At 43.1% G+C, this 20743-nt stretch overlaps 1 protein-coding gene across 2 annotated transcripts in view; it reads left to right on the forward strand.

The window, feature by feature from the left end:
• Window positions 1-1171: 1171 nt before the first annotated feature.
• The window catches only part of DCX (doublecortin), an 85308-nt gene continuing 65736 nt past the window's right edge, over window positions 1172-20743 (forward strand). For both annotated transcript variants that reach the window (XM_027798563.2, XM_014276128.3), the window contains exons 1-3: window positions 1172-1368; window positions 2915-3305; window positions 13899-14239. In XM_027798563.2, the coding sequence (XP_027654364.1) occupies window positions 2942-3305; window positions 13899-14239 (705 nt within the window). In that variant the 5' untranslated portion in view covers window positions 1172-1368; window positions 2915-2941. The remainder of the gene's footprint in view (window positions 1369-2914; window positions 3306-13898; window positions 14240-20743) is intronic.

A 20743-nucleotide genomic window follows, 5' to 3' on the forward strand; every position in this document is an offset into this window, starting at 1 on the left:
AGGAAGGAGAGTGGATCTGTGTTCTTTGTAGTGATCCCACCAACCACAGAAGGGAGCGGCCAACAGCTTTAGTGGAGGATGCATGGGAGCCTTTGAATAAAGGATGGTTTCAGGGAGTAAGAAACTTTTTGCAAATGTCATGTGTGAACGTTGCTGGCAAACAAAGATGAGCTCTCTGTGGGTTTGTGTCAGTGTTGCCTGGACTATCATATACAGGGCAGACAAAGCTGGAATAAATGCTAACTTTTTCTGTGTAAATGTGATACTGCTATGATATGCCAAAATGACAACATCTGATGTTTTCATTCAAAACAGACACTGTGTTGTTAGGAAAGATTTCCTTTTACAGATGAGAAGACCCTCCCATTTCCAAATCCCATTCTTTTCTAAAAGGAAAGTTGTGACCAGCACCAGCAGAGTTAGTGGTGCTGTTCTAACTGCAGGATTGAAATCTCCATCCAGAAAGCAGGTGAAAGATTCTGCTGTCAAAGTGAAAGATCCTGGTATAATTTTGATACAGCCGAATCCTTCTGCAGTGGAATCAGAAAATAAACTTCTGGTTTGGGATATAAGCCAGGTTGAATCTGTTGGGTTAAGCTTGTGTCAAATGACTCCATCTTAAACCCCTTGGGGATTTGGATGAACTGGGATTCAGAGCTCTGGCTTTGGCTTGTGTCCAGTGTTAACGGAGAAAAATTATTCAGGGGCACCTCATGCAGAACCACCAAGTGAATTCTCCCTTTCTGCTTGCCAGCATAAACCATGAATGCTGTGTAAAACCATTACAGGAGCAGAACTGTGCCCAGTTCCACCAGTCAACTTCTTTCTTACTGGCTTTCCTAATGCACGGGAGTCCTGTGCCAGCATTCACACACACTGTAGTATTGTAGTGATGACCTCCCTGTACTGGTAATCCTATAATATTGGTACATCAGATTATGCTCTTGGTTTTGGCATTTTTTTGTATTTTTTTGTTTATTTTTTGTTTGTTTGTTTGTTTTTTTCCCAGTGAGGCCAGATGCCTTCTTGGTGAAGCTAGAACCAAGGGAAAATTTGCATCCTTCAGAACATCACCCCCAAACTTGCAACTTTAAACATTTTATTTACCCATCTGTTAACATATCCAGAGCTGGAATGGACACACCCTTTTTTTTCTTTCAAATACAGTGAAGCTACAAGCAGACGGCTGATGATGGGATTGAAAACCACTGAGGCAAAGTTACTGTGAAGGGATGGAACAAGGCACTAGGACCTAGGAGGCGTCTCATCCACCCTGGCAGGAATTTCTTGCTTGGAGCTCAGACAACAAAGGCAGAGTGAGCCTGGTTTTCTTTCTCTCAGCATCTCCACCCTGCGCGCTGAAAACCGGTGAGTAGAGCTTTTTTGAGTGGCTTGCATGCAGAAAAGTAACAGATGTCAGACAGAAAGGACAAATCTTTCTCTTAGTACCTTACAGCATCTGCAGTTCATTTTAAAATCAAAACGCCCTGCATCCTTTGATTTGTTCCTGAAGTTGCTTGGATGTTTCATTGTTCAGTGCATGACACCGGACTGAATCTACCCCAACTAGCATTGTGGTGAAAATGTCCCCAACTTGGGGTTTCTGTGCAGATCGCCTGCATTGTCACGTTCTGCTTTATTGCAGACCAGGGACAATGATTTTTCTCGCACATGCCACTGACATTGTAAAATACAGGGAAGGAGCTTCGTCCTGGCAAATCTAAGGCATGGGGAAGAGATAGCAACAGCTTTTCCTAGATTTATACCTGGCTGCCAAGTGCCGGTGTAAATCCCCTTTCTGCCCTGTGTTAATATGCAAGCCACATACGTGAGTTGCTTGTTCCTGGCTGTGCTGGGTGAGTGGAAGGGTCTTTCTATTGCAGAATTGGGGGTTCCTCCTCCTTTTGTGTTGGGGTTTAGTGCGGGAAGAAGGTTGCTTTTGAGCACGAATTAGAGACCATGCAGAAATTCCTGCTTGCTGGGTGTCAGCTCAAGTCTCAGCTTTTCTGTGCTAGTCGCTTGCGGTAGGAGCCCCCCCGCGCTCAGAACAATGAAAGGTGAGGAGCAGGGGCGGTGTGTCCCTTGGGTAGGGGCACTTCCAGCAATTAAATCACTTAAGACTGGAAGGGGGGTGGAAATAGCCCCTTTATTTTCTCCTCCTCATTAAACGGGAGCAGAAATGCGATTCAGAGGAGACTCGAGGCTGAAAAGAGCTTACCAAAGCCTTGTTTCAATGACAGATTTTTCTTTCCAGTCATTTCTTCTTAGAGATGTAGGCTGGTCCTGGGAATTGATTGATGGGCTAGGAGGGGGCTGCGGATAGGGGGAAGGGTGGGTTGGATCTCATTGCTAACCCTTATTGAACAGGCTGTCACAAAGAAACTGCTTATTCCCCTGTGACCATTCTTTCATAAATGCCAGTTTATTCTAATGTTAAACATTCAGATGCTCTGGTTCCTTCCATGATTCGACAGATTGAAGGGCTGACTTACTGGGATCTCCTTGTTTTCTGTCGCCAAAGGAAACCTCACAGGGCTCAGAGGTTTAATTCATTGCCAACTGGTGTTTGGACGAGTTTTTTGGGGCTGAGTTGTGATTGCCATGTACCCCTTTGGCCTCAAGTCCCAATTTACTGCACTTTGAAAACTCCCAGGTGCACAAGCAGCCAGCTCTCTAGAAACGTGTTCCCTGCCCCCAGTAGCTGGATCCCTTTCAAAATGCAAGGACCCCTCCTACCCTCAGTCCCCCAGAATCGATACAAATCTGGGTCAGGGGAGGGGGAGCTTCCCAAATGCATCTGTCCTGCTCCAGACACAGCTCTTGCAGTAGTGTCATTTTTCTCTCTGCATTGTGGCTCTGCTTGGCTTAACCTGTCCCTTTGCACTTCTTCTCTCCCCGTCTCCTTCCTGCTCAGCTTCAGATCTTTAGGGTTCACCAAACTATGGAACTTGATTTTGGACACTTTGACGAAAGAGACAAGGCGTCCAGAAACATGCGAGGCTCACGTATGAACGGGTTGCCCAGCCCCACTCACAGTGCTCACTGTAGCTTCTACAGAACCAGGACCTTACAGGCACTGAGTAATGAGAAGAAAGCCAAGAAGGTGCGTTTCTATCGCAACGGGGACCGCTACTTCAAGGGGATTGTATATGCCGTGTCCTCTGACCGCTTCCGAAGTTTTGATGCTCTCCTGGCTGACCTGACCCGGTCCCTGTCCGACAACATTAATCTGCCTCAGGGAGTCCGTTACATTTACACCATCGATGGGTCGCGGAAGATCGGGAGCATGGATGAGCTGGAGGAAGGTAATTAGCATTGCTGTCTGGTGCAGTGAGGAGGCGGGGTGGGAAGGGGGCTGCACCACTTGGGTCTGCTGTTAAGGTCACATTTCCTTGGGCGCTCGGGGATGCTTCTGCCCCTCTGTGCACCCATCCACCCTCCCCTCCAGAGAGGTGTGGGAGAGGGTGGCAGTGCAGGGACTGACACCCCCAGGGTGTCCCCCAGCACGCTCTCTCGGGTGCAGATGTGAAGCCAGAGAGGTGTGTCTTACTCTTGGCTAGACATGGCTGTGTCCATCACTTAGGGGCTGTCTGAGGCTGTCCCCTGCCTGTCCAGGCTGGGGGGGGGGGGGGGGAGGGGGGGGGGGGGGGGGGGCGGAAATGTCCCAGATGGGTGCAGGGGGTGGCTGAGGAGTGATGTGGGCTTCCCACTGGGGTGGATGGGTATGAATGGAAAAACAATGGGTGCTGGGGGATTCATGTAGTGTGTGTAATGGGGGTGGGAGAGATTTATGCACCCCCACACTGTATGGGGGTGTTCTGAGGGCTTTGTGCACAATGTGTGTGCGTAGGGGTGTGGTCAGGGACTTGAGTGTGTGTGGAGGGGGTGTGTTGGGGTGCGTGCAGTGGGTGTTGGGGGTGCATGTGGTGGGTGTGTGGAAGGTGGGGTGCTGGGTTTTTTACAGTGTTTGGGGAGTGCATGGAGGGGTGTTGGGTTAATGCTGTGTGTTTAGAGGGGCGAGTTGATGAACAAGGTGTGTGTACGGAGAAGAGTGTTTTGGGTGGGTTGCACTTGGTGAAATTTGTGGTTTTATACGTGTGTATGTGTGTGGAGGAAGGTGTAAGGAGGCTTAATTGCAGAGGAGGTGTTGGGATTCCTTGAGAGGGTTCATGCAGAGGGTATGCATCAGGGTTTGTGGTTAGGGAGTGTGTGGAGGTATGTTGGGCTGCATCTCTAAGGGGGAGTTCTGGGGGGGATTCTTGCAAGGTGGTGTGTGTGGAGAGGGCGTTGGGAGTTCATCTGCTGCATCTGAATATGGTTCATGCAGTGTCTGTATGGAAGGGAGGTGTATTGAGATGTTCAGATGGGATTGTGTGTGTAAGGGGGCGTACTGGGGAGTGTTTCTGCCAGGACTGTGTGTGGTGGGGTGGGCTGCTGCAGTAGGTCTGTGGGGGAGTGTGGGAAGGCATCCCCTGCGTGGCAGGTCTGAGTGTACCCCTGTATCTGGAAAGGGTGCTGGTGTGCCTATTCCTGAGTGCCACTTGGACTGTGGGGTGAAGGATGAGTCAAAAATCAATCTTCCTGCCCTCTGGAGGGGGTGATCTGGGGGCAGGCTTACTGCTGTGGAGCTCAGCTGCCAGCCTTGCCTGTGCCTGGAGAGCTCCCTCTGCAGCAGTGGGCTGCTGCTGGGGGTGCTGCCTTTCTCGGGGAGTGTCAGCAGGACCCCCAGGATGAAACTGCTTCAGGGTCAGTCCTACTTCCTTGCCCAAGGCATGGCCGTGGGTAGGCTCTGCTGGTGGCAAACCCAAGTGGGACACCCGCACAGGGGACACCCGCAGCCACCCTGCTTTTCTCTTCCCTGAGCAATTCAGATATTCTATTCTTTGTTTGGAACTGGAATGTCCTGATTACTGTTGCAGGAGGGGAGTTACTCTTCCCTGCTCCTTGATGTTTTCCCCCAAGCAGATGACCTGGCTGATTTGGTCAGCTGCAGAAAATCCACAAGGGTTTTGCCTTCAATAAAAGACAATGGATGTGAGTGTGTGAGCCACTGAACTGCAGGGGCAGCCTCAGCAGTGAGTCATTGTGTGACCTTGACTAAAGCATCTCTCCCTAGAATTCCTGATCTGTCAAGTGGGATACTCGTTTCCCCAAAATACTTCGTAGGGACAAGCACACAGAATAAATATTGGTTTCCATAGAGGAGTTTTACTGGGAAGAAATTGCTGCCTTTCAGAGAGATGACGCAGTCCTTAGTGGAGTTATTCTCAGCCCAGTTACAGCTGTCAAACGGAGGTGTGGCCTCCCTTAATTTTAGAGATTCTGCCATGTTTCATTCTGATCTCTTAATATGGCCACAGCCTTTCTCTAATGACACATCTCAGTTCTGCTTGTCCTAGGTTTTATGTAAATCTTCAGGAATAACTCCACAGGAGAAAGTGCAGTTCTTTATTCTCTTTTAATACTCTTCCTCCATTTATACTCTTCCTGCTTTTTGTCAGTGAAGTGAAGAGACCTTTAGTTATACCTGCTTTGCACTGGGGTTTGCTGCAGGTAAGAAGGTACCTAGTTCTTGAAAATATCTTTTATTGGTTAAGGTACAGGCAGGAGATGCTGGCATTTGGCCAAAATGATAACTGGAAATAGCACTGAAGAAATGGCACTAAAACAAAAATAGGATTGTCTGTGTGGCTGGGTCCTCAGCAGCACATCAACTAGGAAAATACAATCTGAGTAGAGTCAAAACAAAGGAATCCAGTGTTTGAAAACGCAAAAGTAGATCTGCATGCTGTTTTGGGAATATTGTTATTGTTAAACTGTCAATATTTCTAGGGATGGCCTATGCATTTGTTGTAGAAAAGCAATCTGGGAAAGACATTGCTTTTGATTTATAATACCATGGTTGTAACCCACCTAGTGGTAAAGTGTGCTGTTAGCCTGGGTGTTTGTCTAACTGTGCTAGGTACACACATGGAAAAGCTGAACTTCAGAGTAATTGTGCTGTGACATACAAGAACAGTACATACACAAACAGTATATGTTTGCCATATAAATTAGCTTTCTGGTTGGAGACTGAGGGTAAATAAACTAGTTCTAGTCGCTGTAATGTGACTAATTTATAATTGTAATTTCCAATAAACAAGTAGAACCCAGGAAAAGAAGTAATCAGAGAGGCTCGGCTCATCTCAATAGTTTGATTGCAAAAGTTGGTGAATTACTGATAATATTTCATATCATGTTCTAAGCACTTGATTACTTTTGCATGACTTTAAAAATGTGCTTTTACGGTGTAGTCTGAATGTACTTCTGGAGGGCAGAGAATGATATTGCACGGTACCAATATCCTTGAGACAGACATTTCAGGTGAACAAAACCTACTTGGTGTGCTGCTAATTAAATAGGACTTGGAAATAACCCTTCTGGTCTCCAGACTCAGCATTCAGGGTTGTTCTCAAGGTTCTGGATGGATGTTTTACTTCACCTGTTCCTTCTTGGACAGATTGGGAATTCTCTCTTACTCTTTGGCCACATCACTCCTAGTTGCCAGTTGGGATGTGTCTCTTGGTCTTTTCCTGTACTGAATCCTAAAGCCTCATGTTTTGGAAGGCCACCACGACTCTGTCACAGAGGTGCTCTTTGCTGCCTGCTGAGTTCTTCCTCACCTGTCACTGGCTGTGTTTTTTCATACTGCCTTCTGTACCAGAGAGCTGTCTATGTCCATGTCTCCCAATGTCCTTCTCTGAAAATGCACTTGTTCCATTTTTCTTTTCCCTCCTTTCACTATAATGGCCATCTTCCATTACTGTAGTCATTGTCTTAATCTTGACTCCCTATTTTCAGCATTCAGTTCTAATGAATTCATAAATTATGCACATGCTGCCATTGATTAGGACTGTATTCCTTCTTAATCTATATGCTAGTTTAATGCAGTACAGTCTCCTATTACTGCACTGTTACAGCTGGTCTTGACTGCAGGTAAATTGCTGACAGCATCTCCCACTTGCATAATCTCTTGGCTGAGTCAGGAGTGGATATTGGGCCCAAGTGCTACTTCTGTCATGGTGGTTTTAGTCAATAAGTAAAATCTTTGAAAAGAGCACCAGGTGATCTTTATTCCCTTTCATATTATAATTGGGTCAAGTAACCAAGGCTTTAGGAAGTCAATACATGAAGCTGCCTTTATAGATTATTGGTGAGCCACTGCTGTAACATTAATTCTGTGCCTTGTGCTGTGAGAAAACTTGAATATGAAAAATACTAAAGAAGTCATATGCCATCTTTTCAAACCTTGTTCAAGCTGATAGTAGAGCATCTCACATTATCATCCAAGTTTCTACTAAAACCTAGTTGCCTTTGACATCTGGACAGGGTACTTTGTTCCTTGGTTCATTTTAAGCCTTTATGTTGTAGACACATTGTGATGAGACTGCAGATTCTCCCTGCCTCAGCTCTGATGGCTTTCTTTTTGAATGGAGGGGCTGGATAAGGGTGGAAGCTGATGTTACACATTGACTTCAGCAGCAAAGATGACTTAAGAAATTCTGTTCTTGGCAACGTGTTCCAAACTCAGGTTGCAGCTTGCTCTTTGTGGGTTAAAAGATTTTTCTTTTTTAGTTTACTTCATAATTTTGCTGCTTTCCCATGTGGCCCCACTAGCAGTTTCTTGGCATAGTGAAAGGGATGGTGAGGTGTAACTTGAAAGTGAGGGAAAGGCACAAGGCAAACTCCTAGCTGCTGAAGTAATTGCAGCTCCCAGTTCATCTCAGTACTAGTGGAGACTGGTTTGTTTCTCTGGAGGGAGGGACTGATAGTTTCCCAGAAGCCAAATTCCCCACTTGTAAAGGTAAGACATTTTTCACAATGTATTTTGAGACCCCAACTAAATGGGGCGTCCTGCTGTGCAAGGCAATATTTAAATCTGTAAGGAGAGCTCTGGACTGGGGAGATTATGGTCTGAAGTTTCAAGGTGGAAGAAGGGATTATTACTGATGAGGAGCTGAGATGCAGAAAAGCAGTCTGACTTGTTTGTCCACAAGTCCACAGACAAAGATGGAAGTCAGAGCTCTGAGCTTTTTTGTTCAGTTGCTTTCATTCCCTTCCTGAGCCCTTTTCAGGGTCTGGTCATTGGTTTGGAGGTACTTGTATCTTTCAGGTATTTTATTATAAGCGGACTTTGGACCTGCTTCTAGTCAGTGCATGGTTTCATGTGAATTAAGCATCCCTTGCTGTGTGTGGTCAGGGTCAGAAATACATGTGGAAATGCACCCATCAAATACAAATATAGCATGGATTAGAGGTGGTCAGTAAAGTCAGAAATGCAGACATGGATTAAAACTAGAACTTGGGAGACTCGACATTTGTTGAAGCTGTAGAACTCCTTCCTTCTGAGCTCCTGGTATGCTCAGGCTGTTAGGCACAGCCCCCCTTGCATTGTGGTCAGAGGGCCCATCCGAGAGTGGATCTATGCCCTTCTCCTGTGTTGGGCTAGTTGTCTGAATTTTGTTCTTGCCTCAGATTAAACATAAGAAAAAGCTGAACATGATTTTGTTTTGCTCAGTGGGGTTTCATTGCAAACATACTTGGGCTGTGTGAGATATTTCAGAGAGTGTTTCCAAGCTCTTTGTATCCTGTCATGCCCTGGGGAATTTTTCCAAAATCTTGTCCAGGAGTGTTTAAAGTAATCATAGGAGGGACTCCACCCTGGTGCTGTACAGAGGCCAGTGTGTGCTGGGACCAAGGGGCTTATAGGAAGTATGTTGCAATCTCCACCCAATGTGTGCATCTTCCAGTTTGCCTGCAAAAGTGAAATTCATGTAGTCCACTACTGATACCTGTGGCATTGTTTTCTATGACTGTTGTCCTGACAGCTTGGCTAATCACATCCTATATAATGACACTTATCCTTCTGGTTCTGTTGTATTTGCTTGCTCATCCTGGCTGTCACATTGGGACTGGTGTGGTCCCATACATGCTTTATGGGCATCATGTGATTTTGAAGGTGATTTGTAATCACACATTTCTTTCACTTTTTCAACAGAACAAGAGGTGCTTTTCTCAAAGAAGAGCTCCCTGTGGAAGAGCCAAAGGAAGGAAGCTCTTCCAGAATTCATTTTGCCACAGTGGAGTAGGTCTTGCGGCAAAGATCCTTTTTAATGCATAAAGTAGCAGGAAGTTAATGTGTTTGAAACTAAAGGCCTACTTTAACACTGTATGGAATGAACTCTGCAAGGTGTTAAATCTACTTAATTCCTATTGAAGTCATAGTAAACGCCATGAAACATGAAAGCTGGGCATAGTAGCACCATCTCAACTTTGCAAAAGCAGAGTTAACAACCGAAATAATTGACTGCAGCCCACAGAGACTGTTTTTGGAAATTTACACTTTCAAAATGGCCTCAATCCAGCTTTCCTGATTTTTCTCATGAGGCTTCTGCCCGCAGTTCATTATACTTGAAAACTTGCTGCTGCATGCTGGGAAAGGATAACTTTTTCTGAAAGTACAGCCTGTCATTTTTAGTATTGTCACAAGGAGCTGCTGTAACAGGACTGAAGGATTAGCACTCATCTTGAGCTTAGAGTTTTTCTAAGAAACCTTCTCTAAGGCAAACCTTATCTTTGCTGAGATCATTCCTTCTTTAGAAGCTGAATAATCACCTTGTGCTTCTATCAAATTGGTAGCACAGTAATGCGTAGGCAGAGTAATTCAGTGTGATACAAGCCATGGCTTCAAATAGCAAATATGCTGATCATGACTGAAGGTAAAGGTCTACAGTCAGTCCATCTATTGCTGAGGGCAGGATAGAAGGAATAAATAAATGCCTTGGCTCGTTTGGTGGCATGATAGAAATTGTGACACCTCTGGAGCATGCTGGCATGATGACAAGTGCACATCATCCTGCAGGGCTTTGGCTTTGCAGTGCAGAAAGGGCACTTTGCGCTGACCTGGCTCTGCACTTAAAAAATGCTGTCCTTAGCACCATTGGTGTCTTGCCCATAGTGTGGCGTTCAGCTTCAGGTTGGATCTTGTCGGGGTGATGCTTCTCACTCTTACAAAAGCCTTCCACCCCCAATGCACGAATGTGTCTCTTTGGGTCTCCCATCTGGGATTTTGTTTGGAAGTAATGACGTGGCTGTTCATCATACCTTCTCATGGCTTATAGCTGGACTTCTACACATGTACACAGCTGCTTGCTGTCTAAAGACGTGTTCCTGAAAATATTTGTGCACAGATTTTTATGCTTAGGCTGGGGAGCAATATAATTCTTGGAGTTGTTTCTTTTGCTTTTGTCAAAATCTTATACCCTCTCCCTCCCCTTTCCTTCTGTTATGCTGTGCACGTCTTCTGCAACCATGCTGGGTCTATCAGTTATGTGTCTTTGACTGGCAAAATTGGACACCTTGACTTCTCATTATAGGCTTAGCATAGGTGGATGTAGCAGAGAAACCAAGAAACTGCTCTTTCTGTGGTAGCACTATTCCCATAAGATCTCTCTCTTCTATGATCTTCTGGCCACAGTACACATCTTCAAAGCTGGAAAGTTCACAAGTCTCCTGCCCATGCTTGCCCAACCCTGCTACCACCTCATGGTGAGGTTTGGGTAAAACCCAGCAGTGGTAAATGAAATAGTATGTGTTCCTGGCTGCCAAATGGTAAAAGGGATGTGCCTCACCGAGGAACTTGAATGATAATTTTGCTATTATTTTGAGGGCCGTAAACTGAGTTTGGGAAGACATCAGTTGAAGTGGTTTTTAAATCGCTTCAGCTTACATCTTTAGGTTGGGTAAGAAGGAAAGAAAAGCTCTTTTTTTCAGGAGTTTTCCTGCTACAACTGCAGAAATGATGCTGAGAAGAGCCGCTGTTCTGAACTGCGTTTCTGAATTGTCACTCCAAGGAAATTTCTGTCCAGTTTTAGAATTCAATAAAATATTTGCTAGGATTTGGGTTAAATGAATCAATGTGAGAAAGGGCAGATTACATTTTCCACTTCTGACTGTGAGCATAATTTGAAAGGCTTATGTATATATAACCCAATACCACATTTGTGGAAACAAAGCCTAGGAGAATGAGTGTTGCCTTCATACCACTATTACCTTTGGTGTATGCTGTTGTAAATACACCAGACAGCTATGGTGTGAGTGATGAATTTCAAATGAATCAGATGGAAGTAAGAGTAATAGTACTGTAGTAAACAGACCAATAATCTTTTCCACATACTTTAAAACGTGGAACTTATTAATGGAAAACACACTGCAACACCTCGTGTTCATAGAACACAGTACAAATATACACTTTCTTTCATGGTGGCATCTTCTGCCCTACAGTATCATGTGCACACAGATGAAAGTCAAGCCTTGCAACACTTCAGCGGCAGATATTGCTAATTTGTTTTTCAGGTAGGGAAGCAGAGATGCAGGTGAAGTCAGGACCTTCCACAGGCGGGCCTAGGGCAGGGATGAGGATAGTATTCAAATCACTTATTCCTAGCATTGCATTTAAACATAGAAATCCCTTTTCTCAAAGGATAATGCTACAGTTCTGTTGAGCACGCTTATAAGGGCTCTGCTGCCCAGGGATTATGGGCTTGGAAGGGCTCAGGTTCTTAGGGTGGCTAATTCCCTGTGAGCATCTCAAACTCCCCCTGCTGCACTTCACACTCAGTTGTGAAACTGGAGAGAAGCATAGGCCCCCTCCGTGCCAGGTGTTGCTTGGCTGAAGCAGATAAGTAAACCACAACTTATCACTTATTAATCAGAAAGATTTAAAGTATTCAATGCTTCTGGAAAACAGTATCTCCAGTGGGAATTCTGTATAATGTATGGTACTCTGTGGGGTATCTTTATGTTTCAATTGAGTCAGATTTAAGGAATAGAAGGAATTAAGGAGCTTCAGCTGTAGGTACTACATGGTCAGTTTATTGAGGAGTTTTGCTGATAGCACACATGCCTCAAATATAGATTTTTTTTATTGTTCACACCACCAGAACCCGCTGCTGGAATTATTGCATTAGTTTGGGGTACACTAGTTGGTAAAATGCTCAACTGACAGTGTTCGTCATAACCCGTGTTAGCTTTCTTCGCCCTTCTGTATTTCTGTTCCATCTTCAGAAGGGAAAACACAGTATCTGCTTCCTGTTGATAATTGATTTTGTTCGTTTTATGCACTTGGGCAGATGGAGCAAGGCTGCAGTTGGTGATGTAAGCACCACAAGTCCACATCACTTTCTGGCAAACTGGGTACAAAATCAGGGTTAAGAAAAAGTTAGCATCCTGTGTCTTTTCTATAGCTGCTTCTGACATGCATCACTTGGCATTAATAAGGACATAAATACTACACAGACTGTTGTTTTAAGCCTATTAAAGCCTTCTGTTTGTGTACCTGTTAGTGGTCTCACCATACATTCTGTGAAGGGATTGTCTCAGTGTCTTCACCAAAAATGCATTTTGGTCAGCAGAAGGACAACTACATGAACACTATACTGGATGCATCACATGCTTGGGACATAAAATTCTGTAGAAATCAGTGGGCTGTTTGGAAATCCATATTTACACCTTTGCCAATTGAATGTAACATTCTGCCTTAGCAATCCTGTGATGGAAAGCCAGACTCAGATGTTGGGTAGGCTTTTCAAAGATGTCCAGGCCCTGGCATCTGCAGTAGGGACAAATAAGGAAATGCAGCCAGTCTATTTATATGAAGAAAGATTTTTTTTTCTTCTTTTTCAAAATAGTTACATCTATATTTTGATTTCAAACCTATCATATTTGAAGAACTTTGTTCTGTAAGATGAGCTTCATAAAACACTGAAAGAAACTCTATAAGATTCTACAGGTACCCATGTTATGCCTTCAGTTTCTATTAAAATTTTATCTAATGGCGAGACAAAAGCTTTTTCCTCCAGCAATGACTGACTTTTTTTCATTGCATTCTCAAGTGCTCAGCAGCCTGAGTCATTTCAGACTAGACAGCTACATTCCCTTAGGGATACTGTTTTACAGTCTCGTTTTAGTTATAATACTTCTAGCATCCATCAGATTTGCAGACCCAAAAGGAGATCCTACAAATCCTTTAAGGTGCTCTTAAAACCTTAGATAGGATCCTGTGAATTACAGAGAAAGCTTGAAACTAATTTTGGATGGGATAGTGAAGGACTTTTTTGTGAATTACTATCAAGACTGTGTAACACTTCTTTACCATGTCTAAATTTGGATTTAATATATTTTTGGTTGGTACCAGCCATATAAACGCAAGCAGTGGTATTTCATGTAGTGTTTTATCTCAGCTGCCACTAGGTCTGTCCTCTAAAAAACCACTGACATTATAATGAAGCATATTTTTTATGCCTGCTAGATTTATCAAAGCTGTTTTCGGTAGAGACCTATTCAGTATCAGATTTTCTTTATTTTTCAGGCATGACACAAAAGGTACTCTGTGGATGAATGTTGATATCTTCTTGGCTGGGGATAACAGGATGAAGTTGTAGCTAGGTGTGTAAAGATGGAGTGGAAGCTGGCAAATTTACAAAATATTTTAGGTGATAAAATAATCTCGTGTTTAGGAGCTATTAGGCAGCTGAGTTGCATCTTCAGGTACCTACATCCCTTTATAACTGTCAACCTTCTTTAAGTCCTAGTTCATGTGACTGGTAGTATGTATTTGCTGGTGCAAGCCATGGCTGGCTGACTTAATTTGGGGAAATACTAGTCATATTTTAAATAAGCATAACATAAATATAAAATTAAAATAAGACAAAATGTTTTAATAACAAACTGTCATGGAAGCGCTAATGAAAACAATTATTCATGATTTACATGATGAATGGGGGGAATGTATAGTGACTTTTTCAGCAGTCTTACGGTAGTAACTGTAGAATTAGACTGGTGTTCATTTCTTTCAAAAGGGGAGAGTTACGTCTGCTCGTCTGACAACTTCTTCAAGAAGGTGGAATACACCAAGAATGTCAATCCCAACTGGTCTGTCAATGTGAAGACATCTGCCAACCAGAAAGCACCTCAGTCTCTGGCCAGCAGCAATAGCGCCCAGGCAAAAGAGAACAAAGATTTTGTGCGTCCCAAGCTGGTAACCATCATCCGCAGTGGGGTGAAGCCCCGGAAGGCAGTCCGTGTGCTCTTGAACAAGAAGACTGCCCATTCGTTTGAGCAAGTTCTCACCGATATCACTGAAGCTATAAAACTGGAGACAGGAGTAGTCAAAAAGCTGTATACCTTGGACGGGAAACAGGTAGGAAATTTTACAGATGTTATGTCTCTTTCTTTTTCTTATCTTGAGGCTTTGCTGACTCAGAACAATTTTTGAAACCTAAAATTAACCTGACATGATCACTACCATCTGTTCTCTTAGAAGTCAGACTTCTCATGCCAGTGGTTAAGTTACTAAATTTTCACTGATATTAATATCAAGTAAAGAATGCAGCCAACCGTCTGAGTGAAACAGATGCTCCATCCTGCACGCCAGCGTGCAGTGCGTGTCTTCCGGACTAGCTAAATAAATAACATGGGGAGTTCGGCTCACAGCCACCAGTTGATTTGGCTCTGAAGTAATTGCAAGAAATCTCAAGCTTTGGATTCGCTAAGTGAAAATATGTTGCTTGACTTTCCTTGCCCTCAGAGGAAGGCTTGCTAAGATAAAGTAATTGATCTAAGCATGCGCTTCTGGCTAACTCAGTAATTAGCAGAAAAAGCATGGAACTGTGTTGCGTTTTCTTGACAAAATGCATAAAGAGATAACATGCAGAAAGGGACTTGGGTCACAAATATTTAGTGGGTCGTCATAATGTGCTTCATGTCTACATTTTCCTGGAACTGAAGGAAACATCTGTCTCTTGTTAGCAGCTACACAGCAATAAGCCATTTCATATTGCTGTACCTATGAAAATGCTTAAAGGAATGTGGAGGATATCTTTGGGGACTGGGAAGAGCTGGATTCTTCAAAGACGATTCTGAGCTTGATTTAACAGTTCTGTGTCTTCTGTAACTGAGGGATGGTTTTATTTTTGTCACTATTTTTCTTGCTACAGATTCTGGAGTGAGGCAGCACAGCTCTTGTGTGCGAGTTGCATGCTAGCTTTAAATTAACTCTCTTATCTCTGGAGAAAATTATTCAAATACTGGTTTTTGAAATACTATGCCAACCCTAGGCAATGTGTCCAACTAACATGCAACTTTATGTATTAAAGTGTTCATCCTTCCAAACCCAAATACAGGCTCATAAAGTGTCCTGCACAGTCCAGGTGCACTGCCTGGGAGCTGAAAGTAGCGTGTCACACCTGTCTGATATTCTTGCTTTGGCCCGACCTCTGCATTCTGCACATCAGCGGCTGCTTCTAGCTTCATGTATACAAAAATTTTATCTGCCTGTCAAAGCTTTTCTTTCCACTTGTCTCAACCCAGCAGTTTTTCTTCATAAAATGTATATTTCATACATGAGTGGGTGACTTTCCAGCTAGACTGTCCATGGATATAGTAGCGAGATGCAGATAAGCAGTGATACAGGGAGTGATGTACTGGAAACCTTGGAAGTGGCTGGGGGAAGAGGAAGGAGAGTCAGGTGATCTGTCTTCACTGGGGAAGTCATACATAGGCACAGGACCATGTGCTGTGAATCACTGCAGCTTTACAAAGGGTTTAATAGATGGATCTAGCCTGAAAGCAGTTGCTTACTCATGCGGACACACAGAGTCCTGTTGCTGTCACAGTTGTGAATGAGGATCTTGATCTCAACCTGTAAGTTGCCTCAGTTCTTTGAGAACAGCCAGCATTTTGGAGGTGATATGTTGCTTTGGGTGGCATGCAGAAACAGGGATGCCCCATGAGTGTCCATCAAACTGCTCTCTTCTCCACCTTTTAGCTAGTTACAGGAGGAAATGGTGTTTCCCCCTCCACCTCTGCCTGGAGGGCAAGACTGAATCAGCTCATAAACTGAACGGAGCTTCTGGCCTGGTGACTGGACCAGCCTGTGAAATGGTGTTAATTCCTAAGTGGGGATTTGGAAAACACTGCTTGCTTTCAAGTTACAGATTGCCTAGAGTGTGTGTGGAGTGAACTGCAGTTTGTTGCTGGAGTGGCTGCCTTGCATGGAGCTACAGCTGAGCAAGGGGCACAAAGATCTATGTACTTTAACAATTCCTACTGCAAGTTGTTGTCCATAGCAGACACCACACCATACATGGCTCTTCTTGAGTCAAAAAAATAAAAGGCAACCTTGTTTTCCTCCTGTCCGGCTCTGACAGCTGTACCAGTGACTGGTGCCTTAATTCAGCACTGTTTTGACTGGGGCAACCTGACAACTTCACCATCAGTTTTTGTTGCAGAAATGTGATTTCACTAAAGTCTGAATAAAGATATCACATCTAACTTGTTCACCATATTATGAGATGTGATATTTCATTGTGTGTTAGACACACCACTGGGAGTTTCACCGTATGCAAATGCAAACACAGTATTGCAGTTATTGAAAAGAGTGAGATTTTGTGATTTGACATCAATGGAATGTTTGATTTTTGTTTGCTGCATCGGTTATTGTTGAAGCTTCCTGAAGAGCAAACCCGGTTCACTAAGGCTTTGTTTTTATTGGAAGGTTTCCTTCAATGTTTGTTTTTAAAATATAAGTTTATTTGAAATTTTCCACCTATGCGTGTTTAGTGTTTAAGCTAGAACTAGAAGCTTCTGCTGTGGGTGCAGTGTTTGCTGTTTCCGTGACATACTGCTCCACAAAATCTGACCTTCTGATGTGATCTGTAAGAGGTTTTTGCATGTCTGATTCTGACATTAGAAAGAAGTTTTTGAATACCTAATTCTGACAAACGGTACTTTATTTTCTGGAGAAAATATTCATGCAAAAATGCAAGCTGCTCAAAGCTGAAGTACTGACAAGAATTCTGACAGTCTGTCTCTTTGAGTGTCATCAGAGGCACGTTACTCCCTCTGTTGTGAAATGATAAAATTTACAAAAGGAATGTACAAAGGAAAATTATCCTTCCTCAGTCCATGAGCTGTAACTTAACGAGGGGAGATGATTATTTTATTTATAGGCTTTTCCATGGTGCTCATCAGTAGAGTAATCAAGATGCTTTAGAAGTACAGATAGTAGTGGCAATGACAGAGTGGTGTGTAAATAATTACATTTCTATGCACTAAAGACCTGCATTTGGAGTGAGAAAGCAGTTAATTGAGAGCTGGATGGGATGTGTTTGAATAAATGTAGCACTCAAAACAACAGTGAGGTTAGTTTTTTTAAAGGAGATTTTGTTTCTTTTTATGTCTTGGGTTGTCTGTAGAAATACGTCCCTTTCAAAACTGCTAAATTAGTATCTTGTGTTTAAGTAATATCTTTAACTTGGTCTTGCACATACGTGTAATGCTTTGTGCCTTGTCTGTCTGTATTCAAGCTCCTTTCCTCCTTGGAGTATATCATCACCTCTTGGTGGGCACCCTTGAACTCAAAAGGGGTTTCAAATTGTTGACCAGGAATGAGTCATGTCAGAGAATCACAATAGAGATTTAACTTTTGAACTTGCAAGGCCCTATAGGAAATGGTATAGGTCAAAGAATTCAGTGCATTCAACAAATACTACAGTGGATCAAATTCAGCGTTTGGTTCCATGACTACAACTGCTGTTATGTTATGTATATATGTGTAATATATATCATTAGTATATACATATGCAGGATTGAATTTGGTGTGATCTGTGGATCATTTTGGAAAACAGTTGTTTTGGTACATTCCTCCTTTTTTTTTTTTTTTTTTTTTTTTAAACAAAATCTTAGTTATATCCAGTGTTCCAAGTAAGTCTGGATTCCTGGGAGCACTGGCTACTTTACAAACACGTGATGATAGTTTCTGCCTCATATCATTAATAAATCAAATTAGAAATCAGAATTTGAGACTGTAGATGAAGTTGCATTCAGATATTTTGAATGCAATAGTCTGAGCTAGACTTTGCATACTTTTTGTATATTTCAGTATAGATTTGTGTATATATATGTATTTGTATAGATTTACTGTCCTGATTGTGCTTGAGCGTCTCTCTCACCATGGTGTAGAATAAGTAGGTTTTTTTCTGGAAAAAAGGAGGTGATTTCATCACTGAAAGCCCAGTGCCTATCTTCTGCTTTCTTGCAAATGCTGTCTGTCTGCATTCATTTCTGCTTTTAAGAAAGTGACCTGTAAAAGCTAATGTCTTCTATACATATTAAACTTCTCTTTTCTTGACCTATCTTGTATTCTGAAGTCTGCAAGTTGTTCAGCAAATATTTGAAGGTATTTAGTAACAAAAATCAGTCCTATTCTTCTGTGATTGGCTAAGCAGGCGATGCTCTGGATTGATCAGAAATTCATCAGGCACGTTCAATTGTACTTTAGCATTAAGATATTTTCTGTAGTGTGGAATTCCTTCTGCTTTTTTCTCCAGCTGATCTATTGCCATGTCTTAACTAAATACCCTATTCTGTGACCCATCAATTAGCATCACCAAATAAGCAGAATAAGGTGCAGTTCAGAGCGGGGAGAGCTTGTGTGCTTCAGTTCCACATGAATACAAATATTCTGGTCAACAAGCAGGGAACTGAATGTAGTTTTAGCCATAATAACATTCAGTGATCCTTCTGGACTTTGAAATCTTCAGGCACAGGGAGAAGTCACACATGGTATTCATTGGCTTTTACCTAGCCCAGACAAAGTACTTCTGTCTGAGTGTTAGCTGTCTCATCAGATGAAATTACATACGTTTTCATATGTCAGGGCATTTGTGACTGTGCTCCTGAAAGAATTTCTAGTCTTAATGAAATGGTCCCCTCTAGCAGTCTTTGCTTTGATAAGGATTTCATGTGGCAGGTGATGAGTGAAGTTCATCTTTCTGTTTGCAAAGCTGATGCAAATGCCTGGGAGGCCAGCCTACCTCTCCTGTCCAGAGAAGAAGTTGCCATTTCATTCTAGATTATTTACATTGAGGAAGGCCAGCAGCCACAGAGGGAAAAGCAGAATGACTAAGCTAACAACATGTTAAAGGTTGAGACTTTGGCATTGAAGCCAACAAAGCAGTTGATAAAGCCACTCCTAGTACTGCACTAGTGGTAAAAAACTACCTTAGATGCATCCATACAAGTTGCACTAGAGAAACCAACCAAACTTTGGAGCCGCCACACTGATTTTAAGCAGGTCTTTGGGAAAGTAAATATTTCTCTAGTAAAAATTTCATTGTTCCAGTGTCAATGCTAGCAGTAGATGAAACTCTGCAAGGATAGTGCAGCTCTATTGATTACATTAATGAAATTGTATCAATGTAACATAGAACAAGGTTTGTACCAAAATATACAAATGCCTTCAATGGCTGTAATCTGTAATTGGTGCTCAGGAAGGTGACTATCTCCATGACATGTACCTAGTAACATCTGCATTGCTCAAAGATCAGAGGGGAAATACTCCCTCTAGAGCCCTGGAGATAGTCAACTTACACCCTGAGGCATGAGGTTTGAGGTTACAAAGCAAGCAAATTGGTTTGCGTTATTACACATGTCGAGGGGTAGGATGTCAGAAACTCCTTGTCCTTTTGAGACTAAGTAATTGACTGCCCTTTTGGATACTGAAAAACTGCATTGAAGTAACCCCAGAACAAAGCAGTTTCATGCGTTCTTGCAAAGCTGGGATCTAGCCTCAAAGCAAATGGGACAGAAGAGCAGGAGATGGGTGCAAGTGGTGTTTTGTATCCTGCCTCCTGCAGAAGGCTCTGCAGCAGCTGCTGCTAATAGGGGAGAGTCCCGTCTTCCCTCCCTGTTGCATAAAGCTGTAACAATAAAACTGTATCTGTTTTGCATCTTTTTCTCAGTCTTTTCTTCCCAGTGCTTCTTGTTAACTGCTGAGATTTGGCAGGCCTTGCATAAATCTCCCATTTTCATACCAAGAGGACAGGTCTGGATTGCAAGCACTACCAGAGGAATTGTGCAGGCAGGGTCTTTGCCCATAGCTGCCTCCCCTGGTAGATCACTCAGGGTGAGGATTAACTCCCAGCTTCACTCCTTCTCATTGCTTTTGCAGTCTACTCTGACTTAGAGTGTTTGCACGAGCTTATTCCTCTCTAGCAACCATGTGCCATGCAAGAAAGGTTAGTAATAATGTATGGGCTGAAGAACTTCTGAACCCAAGTCACTTACACTGCCAGACAACACGGCCTATTTCTCTATCTTTAGGGAGCTCTTAGTCTAAGTTGGAAATTCAGCATTGCCTGATACAAGCAGTGACTAGACACTAACACAGACAAAACCAATTAGTCTGCAGGTATCCCTTAAGGATTTTACCCTTTGCTAGAATGAATAAGCCATGCTTCCATGAATGTGTATCTACGTACATACAATAAAATATTCAGAAGACTTTCTGAGAAGTTATTCAGAAACCTTATGCTTGTGAACTTCTGTTTACTTAGATCTGTGGGCACAGAATTGGGGTGAAAAGGGACCTATCTGGAACACCGCACATCCTAACTCCTGTACTATTAAAGCAGAAGCAGCCTGATCTCAGCAGCTAAAGCCTTGATCAAATCTGTTCTCCTGTGAGCATTGAGACTGACCTGGTTGCCATCAGCCCGGTCTCCAATCAGCTCCCCAAGGCATGTGCAGAGCAAGGGGAGACAGCAGAGGAGACTATCATCTTGCAAACTTGAACTCTGGTGGATGTTTTGCCAATGCTTTGCCTTAGCCTCAAGTTCTGGAGGAGGTGTCATACCTGCAGTCC

Source organism: Falco cherrug, chromosome 15 (genome assembly GCF_023634085.1).
Source record: "Falco cherrug isolate bFalChe1 chromosome 15, bFalChe1.pri, whole genome shotgun sequence".
NCBI classification, from domain to species: Eukaryota; Metazoa; Chordata; class Aves; order Falconiformes; family Falconidae; genus Falco; species Falco cherrug.